General features: G+C 37.4%; 1 protein-coding gene across 2 annotated transcripts in view; it reads left to right on the forward strand.

The window, feature by feature from the left end:
• Positions 1-12282, forward strand: part of MYH15 (myosin heavy chain 15) — a 386453-nt gene that overhangs the window by 332935 nt on the left and 41236 nt on the right. For both annotated transcript variants that reach the window (XM_044071103.1, XM_044071102.1), the window contains exons 34-35: positions 4522-4646; positions 8051-8166. In XM_044071103.1, coding sequence (XP_043927038.1) covers positions 4522-4646; positions 8051-8166 — 241 coding nt within the window. The remainder of the gene's footprint in view (positions 1-4521; positions 4647-8050; positions 8167-12282) is intronic.

Genomic DNA, 12282 nt, shown 5'->3' on the forward strand with positions numbered 1-12282 from the left:
ACTGAGACAACCTGTCATCGTATTAATAAACACACCCCTCCACAAATACATACAGGGCTAGCCAAGCCCACAAAACTAAGAACAGTTAAGAAACAGTAAGGTCAGCATAAAAATCACACAAGACATATAAATAAAAATCTCTAAATAAAGAAATAAACTGAAAATTATTAAAAAATACATAATGAATATATTACGGTAAAAAACATTACCTCAAATAACTACGTAGTTTTAAAACTGCATTAATATTACAGTTTTCATTGAGACCCGGAGCTTTAAAGGCATCCAAAGAAAGTTGCCATTCAAGCTCACGAGTCTCTAGCATCAAAGACAGTGGCCCACCCCTAATGCCCCCTTTTATGTGGTCAATGCCCATAAAACAAAAAGCATGTCCTGGATTCTTATCCACATGCTTAGCTAAAGCGTTGTGCTGACCTTACTGTTTCTTAACTGTTCTTAATTTTGTGGGCTTGGCTAGCCCTGTATGTATTTGTGGAGGGGTGTGTTTATTAATACGATGACAGGTTGTCTCAGTGCTTTAGTGACGTAAATTTACTACTTCCTGTTTGGTGTATTTAAATTAGTGGAGTATTGTTTGACTTTTATCTGAAGAAGCTGCATGTTTGTCTGTGGCGAAAACGCTCTTTCGTAAAAAATAAAACTGCGTTCATTTTTTACTGCATTCAGTTTGCTGGTGTTCTCTTCTGGACTCCCCGTTGTGGTTTTTCATTAGTTTTTTTCACTTGTGCTGTGGACACTAATAAAAAAGAGTGGCAGAACAAAATGTCTAACAGCTTTTAAGTTGTTTGTTCTTCACCGGTATACTTTTTTTCTGCTTACTGCCTGTTTGGCAGCACTAAATGTTTACTAGCATTTACTAGCTTTGAAAGGATTTCAAAGCCAACAAAGCACTTTGCACTCCTACACTTTCTTCTATAACTAATAATACGTGGAGCAGATAAAACTTCATGCATTACAGTGAATTAGGATTTTGTGCTACTGATCATAAGTCTTATTAAGGGTTTTCAACATGCATGCTAAGATTTATTTCTTGAGCTTTGCTCTTGAGGTTGATTTCTTGGCATCCATGTTTTAAACACATAATCAGCTGGTTATGATCAGAGATGCAATCATAAACCTCTAGGAAGCTTTTTTCTAAATTATTTTTGCTCCTTTGCCTGCTGATCATCAAGCCTCATCCAACTGGACTTGAGCCTGCTTATTCCTCCATAATTGGCATGCCCAGCACAGTGATGAAAACTATTCAGAGGAATCTTCATCTAGGCAGCCATGTTAGTTTGGGCCCTTGCTGGCATCCCAGCAATGAGAGTGTTGCCCTAAACCCTTTCTTTGTAGGGATATGCATGACTCATGATACTTCATAGTCCACAATGCACCAGGATGAGGGCTATCAACTACAAAACCTAGTAACCAGCTGCCCACCCCATGTCTATTTTTGTCACCATCTATCCTCCAAGTGATAGTAGCACGGATAGCACCCCAGATGAGCACACTCATCCTCTCATGTCAGTTCCCAGATGCTGCAGAAGCTAATCAAACCCATATCACTGGCTTGCAGTCATTGTTTTATCCCTCTATGATAGTGCAGTTGGCATAACACTTTGCTTACAACTTGCCTGCAGAAATGAAACAGTTTCTCCTTGGCAACTTGCTGTGCTTAAATGCCTTAGTATCATGTACAATAAATATCACACAGACTGGAAAGAGGTTTTATTTTGCCTTAGGCACTGCTTATACTTTCTGAATGACTTCCTGGATGGGAAATGGCCAAAACATGCAAATGTCTAGTACAGGTGCTTTAGTATTAGCATATATTACAGGTAACAAGACGTAACAAGACAATATATTTGCAAACAATGTTCACTTCCCAGCTAACTGCAAATAGAGAACTCTTTGTGATTCTGTCAGTTTTCGCTTGCACCTTTGAGTAAGGCACTCAGCCAGTCACCCCTGAAAATGTGCTTACATGATTAACAATCAAACAAATAAATGTAGCCTCAGCTGGCATTGAAAAGGTTTTAATTAAAAAAAACGAAATAAAGAAACACAGATTTTGCACATGTTCCTCCCCAGTAAAGTATAAATTGAATGTATAAATATTAAGATCATGATACTATTAATATCATATATATTAGGTGTGCGTGTTCTCTTAAATGACTTTGTGAGAGCACTCATTCAACATTTGACCCCCGGTACACCAACTTATTAAGCTGTATCCATCCTTGACTCGTCGCTGGTCATTGCACATCATTACCATTGCCTGGTTTGTAGGATGTTACAAAATTGTCAGACTATGACCTCAAATGTCAATTATATCATACTGTTCTCATGCAGGTTCATAACTTTCACTGCCTCTTGAGTGTTCCTCAGAAAAGCTGTGATAAATTTGAATGGCAGGCATTTCTTTCTTGTAGTCTCATGTGGGGATTTAAAACTATGTGCTACTAGACCTAGACCCTGTAGCAGTCATGGGGTTGATATCTGCAGCCACCATTTGCATATTGTGCGATGCTGAAAAGTCATTGAACCAGATATTTCTCCTGGGTCACTCCTAAAAATGGACCGTGTGCCCATTGGGCTTGCCTAGTTCATCATTTGTTCGCCCTTACTTATGTACTAACGTTCCTCCCATACCCTGCCCCTTACCCCAACCCTACACATTAGGCTACTAAATACAAAGTAACATCTATGAGATATTGATAATTTTTTTTTCTTTGTATAAACAATTGGAAAAGGAAAACATTTTCCTTTCTGGATCATTTTAGTAAAGTCTGTAACATAGATTGTTGATGAAAGGAAAGTTAGACAGGTTTGTATATTTGATATATATAAATATGTGTGTGTTTTCTTATTGCTATTTGCTATCTATTTGCTATCTAGTGATTTCCAACTTTAAATAAATCAAGTAAAGTAGAGTGGTATTTTATAGGAAAACATACTGCTTAAACTCCAGCACTGAAAATCCATAGCAGTCACAAAGTATACATGCATTACCACTAGAACTGCATCCAAACAAGGAAAAATACACTTCCTTAAGACTTCTCCTCATAAATGAAATATTGTGAATGTGCTGAACTGGAGGCATGTTATTCCAGCCAGATGATCAGTGAGCCATAAAATTGTGTTGCAAGAGCAGCAGAAGTGAAATGCACTCCCCCAAATCTATGGCATACAGGAACGGAGCCCTGCTTCAACCCAGACAACCAAAGTTTGATTAGCAGCTCAGGTCCTGAAGTGACCAAAGAAACAATGGGGAGGGACTTTTTTCCCAGCTTGCCCACTCCATGATGGAGGTTTTTATTTGCTTGAGATTTTACATGCCTCTAGTGATGAGGGTGGTACCATAATCTTATAACAAATTGCCATTAGGAATTTGGTACCAACAGGGACGCTGGACCTAACTGATTCTACATGCACTGAACTGTGTGATATCAATAGCTGTACTCAGTTAGAACAGCAAAAGAATCCCTTAGAGTACAGGACAGTGCATTTGATGCTGATAGCTGTTCTGCTGTGAAACACTTCCCCTTCACAATCTGTCACTGTTGCGGTCCCAGCCCTCAGGGAGTAGTACCATGAACTAAAATAAAACTTTGTAGAACTGAAAAGCACAGCAGAACAACAATAATAAAATTGTATGATCAAACCTCTGACATATAATTAGAAGGTGGGGTGTACTGAAGCAAAATAATCTGATTTAGAGTTAGATGCAGATCTTTATGCTAGTTAAAGATGACCTGGATGCAAAAAATATCTTGCTAAATTGGTGTGGACGTGTGGTTGTGTGATTGCATGCATTGGTGTGTTTCATACCTCTCAACCTATTAGCACAAGAAATCTGAGCAAAGCCAAAAATAATTGTGGGACAAATGCACAAAAATAGGGACAATTTTTAAATACTGGTCTTAAAAACTTAGAATGTTAATGGAATAAAAGGTGTTGTGTTAGCATGCATTTTCAGAAGAATATAAAATCTGAAACTTCAATGTCTGTCATTATTTAGTGACTTCATTACTCAGTGATTTTTCCAGAAAACCACAGATTTTATGAGTAGCAGTCCAAAAATATGAGGCAAAATTCTAGACATCCTGTGAAAATCTGGATAGTTGAGAGGTATGGACTTTATATGGCTGTAAATATTTTATGTGACTTTATCTGGTCGGAATAACTGAACCCTATTCAAATGCCACTTAGTCCAGGCAGCTTTTATACCAGTTTGATCACCTGAGGTAGGTTTCAACACCTGCCAAGAAATCTGATCAGTCTGAAAAATTAACATACACCAGAAAAAGCTTCTGAGATTTAGAATATGACCTGGGAAGAGCCATGCAGCCCTATTTCTCATAAGTGATATGCTGTAAAGCATGCTTAGAAGAAAACAGTAAAAAAGAAAAATGTAGTTACTTTTACAAGAACTCATGGGATGTTGTTTTGGAATCTAATGGTATTCCTTTTATAATTTTAAAGTCAGCTTTAGTGTTGTATGTCTTAATTTCTTTACAGAGGAAATTTCTGATTTGACTGATCAGATAAGCGAGAGAAATAAGAACCTTCATGAAGTAGAAAAACTCAAAAAACAAGTAGAAAAGGAGAAGTCAGAGGTTCAGATTGCACTGGAAGAAGCTGAGGTGAGTAACATTCGTCAGCCATCTTTGAACTGTATGGATAACTGACTACAGTAGTAAGAGAGATAGAAAGCAAATTATTAGTAGTGTACATCAGAAAAGACATTTTGTGAAAACTTCATGGCACAATATTACTCTGCACATTGGCTGTTTAAAGACTGAACAAAGAATTATAGTTTTCTATCTTGTATAAGTTAATTTAAAACAAATGGCAGTGTAAAAGTATGAGTTCACTCCAAAGAAAACAAAATGCTTTGAAAAATGAAAGTAGTAAACAAGAATTTCAAGTCTCCATCAATTTCAGTAACATAAATAATGAATATGATCATATGAGGTTAGTAGGCTAATGGCCCTGGGAGACTTACAAGCCTAGCAAAGAGTTTATCCCCATAAAAGACACCTCAGTCAGCAGCTGTCGCCCCTGTCATTGAGGGACACAGGTGGAACTCCTGGGACAAATTTATGGTTTCCCATCCACTCATCAAGGTTGTGCTTGAAGAGGGGCAGCGAGATGCTCTGTTTGACGTGTATGGGAAGTCTATTCCAGAGACGGGGCAGCCTCTGGTAGACAAACCTGTCTCTCCAGCAGGTTTTGTTGATGTTGCATATTAGATTTAGGCCTTTTGAGAGGGTAATGTGCTAGGAGTTAGACTTATGGATATGGAGCATCTCTAGTAGGGCAGGGTCTGATATTGCCTTGTAGGCGAGACACAGATCACCTCTCAGCAGTCAGTACAATACCAAGTAGAGTGATAGTGATTTGAGCCTGTCTGCATAGGACAGGTGTTGGAAGCCATGGATTCTCTTTGTGAGGTATTTCTGTGGCATTTCCAGTTAGTGCAGGTGTTTGGCGAGTTACATACCAAATGGGGCATTATACTCAATTATTGGCCAAATGAGGGAGGAGTATAAAGAGGTTAATAACCTCATTTTTTTCTGGATGCAATCCCTTTACTTATGAGATGAACCAAGTAAAAGGCTTTTCTGACCACTAACCATATGGAACTGAAATGGAAACAATGTATGATGAAACAAAGGCATAACCTAATAAAGTTTAGTGTATGCATAAGGTATCTCTGCTGTAATAGTTTACATGAATATTGAGATGTGCCATCAGAAACTACCGCAATTAAACTGAAAAAGTCAACTATTCTAGGATGAGCCAATGTGATATACAAATCATCAATAAAAACAATACTTTTATATGTTATACACAGCATGACTTTGTATGGATTTCTTTTTACAGCTTCATGAAATGCAGAGTACAATGGCTTTATTTTGCTTCTGTGTAATACTTTCAAATGCTTGTGAAACTCTTTTCAGCCATAATCCAAGTTGCAAGGGAAAGGATACAGGCAAAATATATATGCATCCAGAATTAAGAGAAACAATTCAAACAGAAGGTCTTTGGCAGGTGGGAGATGTATACAGATGACACCCACGTAAACACAATCAAAACATGAAAGCCACCAACATGTTAAAGTTCATGAACAAATCAGACTCTGGGGCTGTAAAGCCCAGCATTAACAATGACCTGTAGTCACTCGATAGAGTTAATTGATAAATGTTCATTTAACAGAGGATGTACAAAATTAAAGATTCTGAGTAAAGAAGTTCTCCTAACAGCATTCACTGATCCAAGTGCACAGCAGTGAAGGAATGAGAAGGCAGTGTATTTGTCCAACTGAATTTTCTCCCTTTTTAAAGCTGCATGACCTCATAGTTTTATATCTGTTTTCAAGAGCTGTGGAGACGGCATTGTCTCCCCTTCCCAGCACTCTGAATCTTTTATTTATTTTTTTTTGTTTTAAATAAAAACAATTACTTTATCATTTTTGCATGATTTTTTGATGAATGTAAGTCCATATGCTTTCCAGTCTTATAATTCTACTGACACCATACCTTTTAAGGGTTGAGCATTGAACATGAAAATAAGGGAAGCTACCCTGGACAATAAACAATAGACATGAATTTTGGAGGTGGAGAAAGACCTTGTAAAGCAAGCAGTGAATTTTATTTTGGCAGTTGAGGGATGTTCTTAATATGTTCTGGCTAAACCTTCAGAATATTCTTGCTATGGGTCTGCTTCTCCAAAGATCATTTCATAGTTGCAGTCTATTTTTATCAGTGTTTCCTTTCAGAAGTCAGTTTTTGGAATGAAAATATGCCAGGTCAGTTTCACTATTTCAGAAGGTGAGACCCTATAGGTGACATTTAACAGATCTTGTATCTGGAGTCACATAACTTTAGCAGTTATTAATATTATTGTTCAAAACTTTCAGAATATTCATCTTTAATCATGTTTCTATTCGGATCTCACATTTTGGGAGGGAAATGCATGTTCCAAAAATTCTTTGATTGCATCCATGATACTCAGCTCAATTTTGATTGCCCAAAAAATAGCATTGTAACTACAACTCACCAAACGTTTTCCAGACTCTTCAGATAAAGGACATTTATCTAAAACAAGATGTCAAAATGTACCTAATAACTTTGCCTGAGTGAATGCATATTCAAAAAACTCTTTGATTGTATTCACAATACTCAGCTCAATTTTGAATGCCCAAAGACTAATGTTTTAATTTCATCTAATCAAAAGCTTTCCAGAAAATGTACCTAACAGCTTTGCTGTATTATCTTGCAAACATACTAAAACTGCAATACAGCCTATAAGTTGCAGACATGAGTAAGCACATGACAGAATGGCTAGGTTTGTAACTATTCACCATGGTGGAATATATCAGTGTTCTGAATTGCTCTATTTAAACCGTTGAGAGCTTAGTCAACATTTATCTTTAATACACCTGAAATTTGCTCATAAACATCTATGTTTATCAAGTTGGTTGAGTATTTGACAATATAGCATAGTATCTATCAAAAATGCAAATCACAATTCCTATATGTAGCAGTTCATGATCATGAAAAATGTGAATTGTGATTATGTCATATAAAGGTTATAAATATTGGCATTATGTCATATAAAGGTTATAAATGTTGGCATATGGCATTTGTATTTTTTAATAAAAATTTGTAATTTAGTATTGGTGATGTGTAGGTTAGGCAGTTGGTCATAGCTGGCTGTGTTATATTTTGCAACTATACATATTATGGAGTTATAATGCATCTTGTATATATGATTGTAGTGTATTATTAAGTTTCCAGGGTATGCATGGATGATGTATTGTGGTGTAATGTTGGTATGAGCCTTCAAGAAACAGTTACAGGGGCAGCAGTCACAGCACTTAAGAAATGTTCTCTTCTCAACCATTCTTAAATGATAATTTCATTTGTTTTTTAAACAGTGGGCCTCTGTAATGCCTGAATGAACTGGCCTTGTTATACTGCATTTCCAAAACAATATGTATGTAAATATAATAGTTTATATGTTTCTGTTTATTATTATGCAGGGAGCATTAGAACATGAAGAAAGTAAAACACTACGCATTCAACTCGAACTTAACCAGATTAAAGCAGATTTTGACAGAAAGTTAGCTGAAAAAGATGAAGACCTAGAGAATTTCAGGTACGCAATGTAAACTTCCTCACATTCTATAGTATTGTTTGCATGTCACTTCCTTCAATAATTAATGCAGTCAGAATAAGGCACACCACATTCCTTTCTCCTGGGATGCTTGCTGCCAAGGTAAGGTAAACTAGCTGCGTAAAGCATGGTATACATTATATGGGAAGATTGTCTACATAAATCAGTGTCATATCATACATTCAGGGAAAGAACTGCCTTGTTCTCATGACTCTTTTCATCTGTTTTCCACATTTTTTACATCTGATTTAATTGATTGTACTTATAATTATAGTATTAATAGTAATAATGTATAATACTTATAATATCATTCTAGCAACAGAGACCCAAGATCTAGCAATAAATCCCTTTTGCTAGTAAAAAAAAACAGTAACAGCTCTGGAGATGACACATATTCCCACTGTGTGTGAAAACTCTTGAATTCTATCCCTCACCCAATTAAATTGTTAGACAAACTACCAAATAAAAAAAAGTCACTTATCATTGCAAATTATTAGGGGTGATAGTGGATGCTAATCTTACATTTGACCTGCATGTACAGAATTGCATAGAAAAATTCATCAAAAACTAGGGATGCTTTACAGAGCCAAAAACTTTCTCACCGATGCAGCTAAAATTACACTTGTCACTAGTTAGTTCCTCGCCCACAGTCCTTTATGGTGCGCCCATCTTCACTAACCTCCAGGCTTCACAAAAATTAAAGCTTGAACGATCTTATAACAAAGTTGCTAAATTTGCAGCACATACCCACTTCAGAACCCAACACTGTATAGTTGCAAAAAGCCTAAATAGGTTAGAACTGTCTCATCAACTAGCATCTTCAGCTTCTTACCACCTATAAAATTATCCATCACCGATCTGCCCGTCCAGCACTAAAAAACATTCTGCACAACTATGTTCCCAGTTGGTCCTTGTGATCCAGTGACCAAAAGCTCCTGTCTACAAACCTATCAAATCTCCTGGGCATTGTCTGTACTCATACAAGGTTGCTAAGGCCTGAAACTCCTTACCTGTATCCATCAGGTCAATACCTTCCCTCCTGTCTTTCAAAACCACTCTGAAAGGCTTTCTAGCTAAAATCTGTCAAAACCGGGATAAACTGTATCCCTAAATGTGAGCAAGTACCTTTTAATTCCTTATACCACCTTACTCTCCCTTCTCTTACTTCCTTACTTCTATCAAATGCTCTTCCCTGACTTTCTCTAAATATACTATAAGCCTGTTTTTCCCTAACTTCATATTGCAATTTCTATTTGTATTACACTACTTTACCTTTAATTTCTCTACAAACTGTCTAATTTTTTTCAAAATATTAAATGATTGTCATATAACTTGTATCTATGCTTAATCAATGTTTTTATATTAAGTCTCATGTGTTATAATTACTTAAACTGCAGAAGTTTTTGTTTTATTTTTGCAGGTTGTAAAATTAATGTTCTTAAAAAGTTTTGTAATAATTTGGAGCTTTTCTCCCTGGGTCTCCACAAAATATTGCCTTATACCAGTTGGACTTTCATGGCAATCACATGTCAATAAATAAATAAATACATTGTCCGATGGCAGAGTGAGATAATTAGTTTTTCAAAGCTGCCCTTTAAATACATTAAAATTCTATGTTTCCTGTATCTGTCCCTCTGTCTACAAGTCCCTTTTCCTCCTGATTAACTCAATGGATTCCTTCTCCACCATCCCTTTTTTGGTCACTTCTTGAGATTGTAGTTTTCTTTGTGAGGAAGCACTTTTAGAGATCCAGAGAGCAGTTGTTCTCTACAGTCTGATACCAGTCCCCATTCCCCACAGTCTGATATTAGTCCCCATTCCCTGCAGTCTGATACCAGTCCCCAATCCCCACAGTCTGATACCAGTCCTCATTCCCTGCAGTCTGATACCAGTCCCCATTCCCCACAGTCTGATACCAGTCCTCATTCCCTGCAGTCTGATACCAGTCCCCATTCCCTATAGTCTGATATCAGTCCCCATTCATTACAGTCTGCTACCAGCCCCGTTCCTTACAGTGTGATACAGTCCCCGTTCCCTCCAGTCTGATAGAGTCCTCATTCCCTACAGTCTGATACCAATCCCCGTTCCCTACAGTCTGATACCAGTCTGCATTCCCTACAGTCTGATATCAGTCCCTATTCCCTACAGTCTGATATCAGTCCCTGTTCCCTACAGTGTGATACCAGTCCCTGTGCCCTGCCCACCGATATCAGCCCGCATTCCCTACAGTCTGATACCAGTCTCCATTCTCCACAGTCTGATATCAGTCCCTGTTCCTTACAGTGTGATACCAGTCCATGTTCTTTGCACACTGATATCAGTCTCTGTTCCCTAGTCTGATACCAGTCCCCCTCCTCATAACTTTGCCCTTCTGTTCAAGGGCCCTATTCATATCTCTCTTACATGATATTGTGTGTATATATAATGTCCTCCCCGTGTTTCTTCTAGTCTTTAATGGGAATAGTTGTAGCTTTTCCCATTTTAGGTCATACTTTTCCCTTTTCTTACCACAGGTCCTTCTGGTGATTTTGCTCTGGATTTCTTCCAGTAGGCTGAGACCCTTCTGTCTGCATGGCCTCCAGAAGTGCATATTACTTCATTTGTAGCTAATTCTTTACCTTCAGCTGATTTGCCTGTTGAGACTCCTCTTAATTTATTTTAAAATCTGTACCCATTTTCTAGCTATACCCTAGAAAATACTACATCACAGTGCTCAGTTTATCAATCATTAGTAGCATCGCTGCAAAATATCATTTAGGAGTACATAACTGCAGCTCTGTTTTATAAATAAACTGCATTGGAATAATTAGATTGACATGCAAATAATCGCTGTGAGTTAGTACACATGGATTCATACAGAAACTTGGAATCTGTGAACTTGAAGGGCTAGGTGGAGTTTGGCTGTGCTAACCTGTGGCAACTGACATTGCTCCCTGGTGAAAGTTGGTATGACCTCAGAAGGGTTTCTCAGAGCCAGCACAATGGTGTTTTGCTTTTTTTTCCCTCACCATCCCTTCAAACTTTGATGGGCTTGCGTATTTGCTGATGTTTTTCAGCATCACCAGCCATATTTGGATTTCTTCACCCTGTTGACCCTAGTCTCAACTTCTGTCCCCTAAATCTTAATAACATCCTTTCCTCATATTCCCTGTTTTCTGTCCATTACACCCATTCCTATAGAGAGAATATTCTTTTCACAATCCTACATGATAATATGCCCATCCCAACTAATAACTATTCAGTATATGTAATCACAGTAATTCTGGCACATTTCCAGTGCAAATGACAACAGCAGGATCCAAAAACAATTCCAAAAGGGGTTCACTCAGAATTGTATTTAGGCAAAGTGTCTTCCCCTTCCCCTCTTTCAGATGCAGAAATGCATTGGAAGCTATCTTATTATTGAAATACTTTGAAACAGCAATGTCACATGCTTTTCTTTAAATCATAATACCCTCCCCCCTTAAACTCCAGCTCCAACTAATTTACTGTTTATTAAATCACCTCAGCCTTCACCAGTGCTTCTATATGAAGATCATCTACTACTGCTCTACATGATTTCTTTCTGTATATTTACTTCATTGTGCTACAGATTTTCTTAGTTGAATCTTAATTTTAAATATATATAAGGCCAACAACCACACAACACCAACGTTCCGAAACACCGACATTCCACTCCAGGTAAGTAACCGCTTGGCCACCCTGTTAAACTTTGCCCCTTACTCCTGCGGTAGTGTGATCTCGGAACTGGAATATTTAGTTAGGGGGGGGGTGTGGGTTTGCTTTTCTTCAGTTTTCTTTGTTTTTTGGCTTGCCAAGTGATCACTTACCTGGAGTGGAAAGTCGGTATTCTGGGACATCGGTGTTGTGTGGTCATCGGCCTTTTTGTCTCGGTGATTTGGATTTTGGGTTAGTGAAATTTCGGTCTACCAATGTAGACCCATACATATATATTTATATATATATATATATATATATATGTATATATATATATATATATATATATATATATATATATATATATATATATAATACAGCTGTATGTGTTATTGATGGTTTGTCTAAGTCTTACAGGTTAATAGCTGAAATGTTACCTGT

The sequence above is a fragment of the Protopterus annectens genome, chromosome 5.part0 (genome assembly GCF_019279795.1).
Source record: "Protopterus annectens isolate FY-2018-M chromosome 5.part0, PAN1.0, whole genome shotgun sequence".
NCBI lineage: Eukaryota > Metazoa > Chordata > Ceratodontiformes > Protopteridae > Protopterus > Protopterus annectens.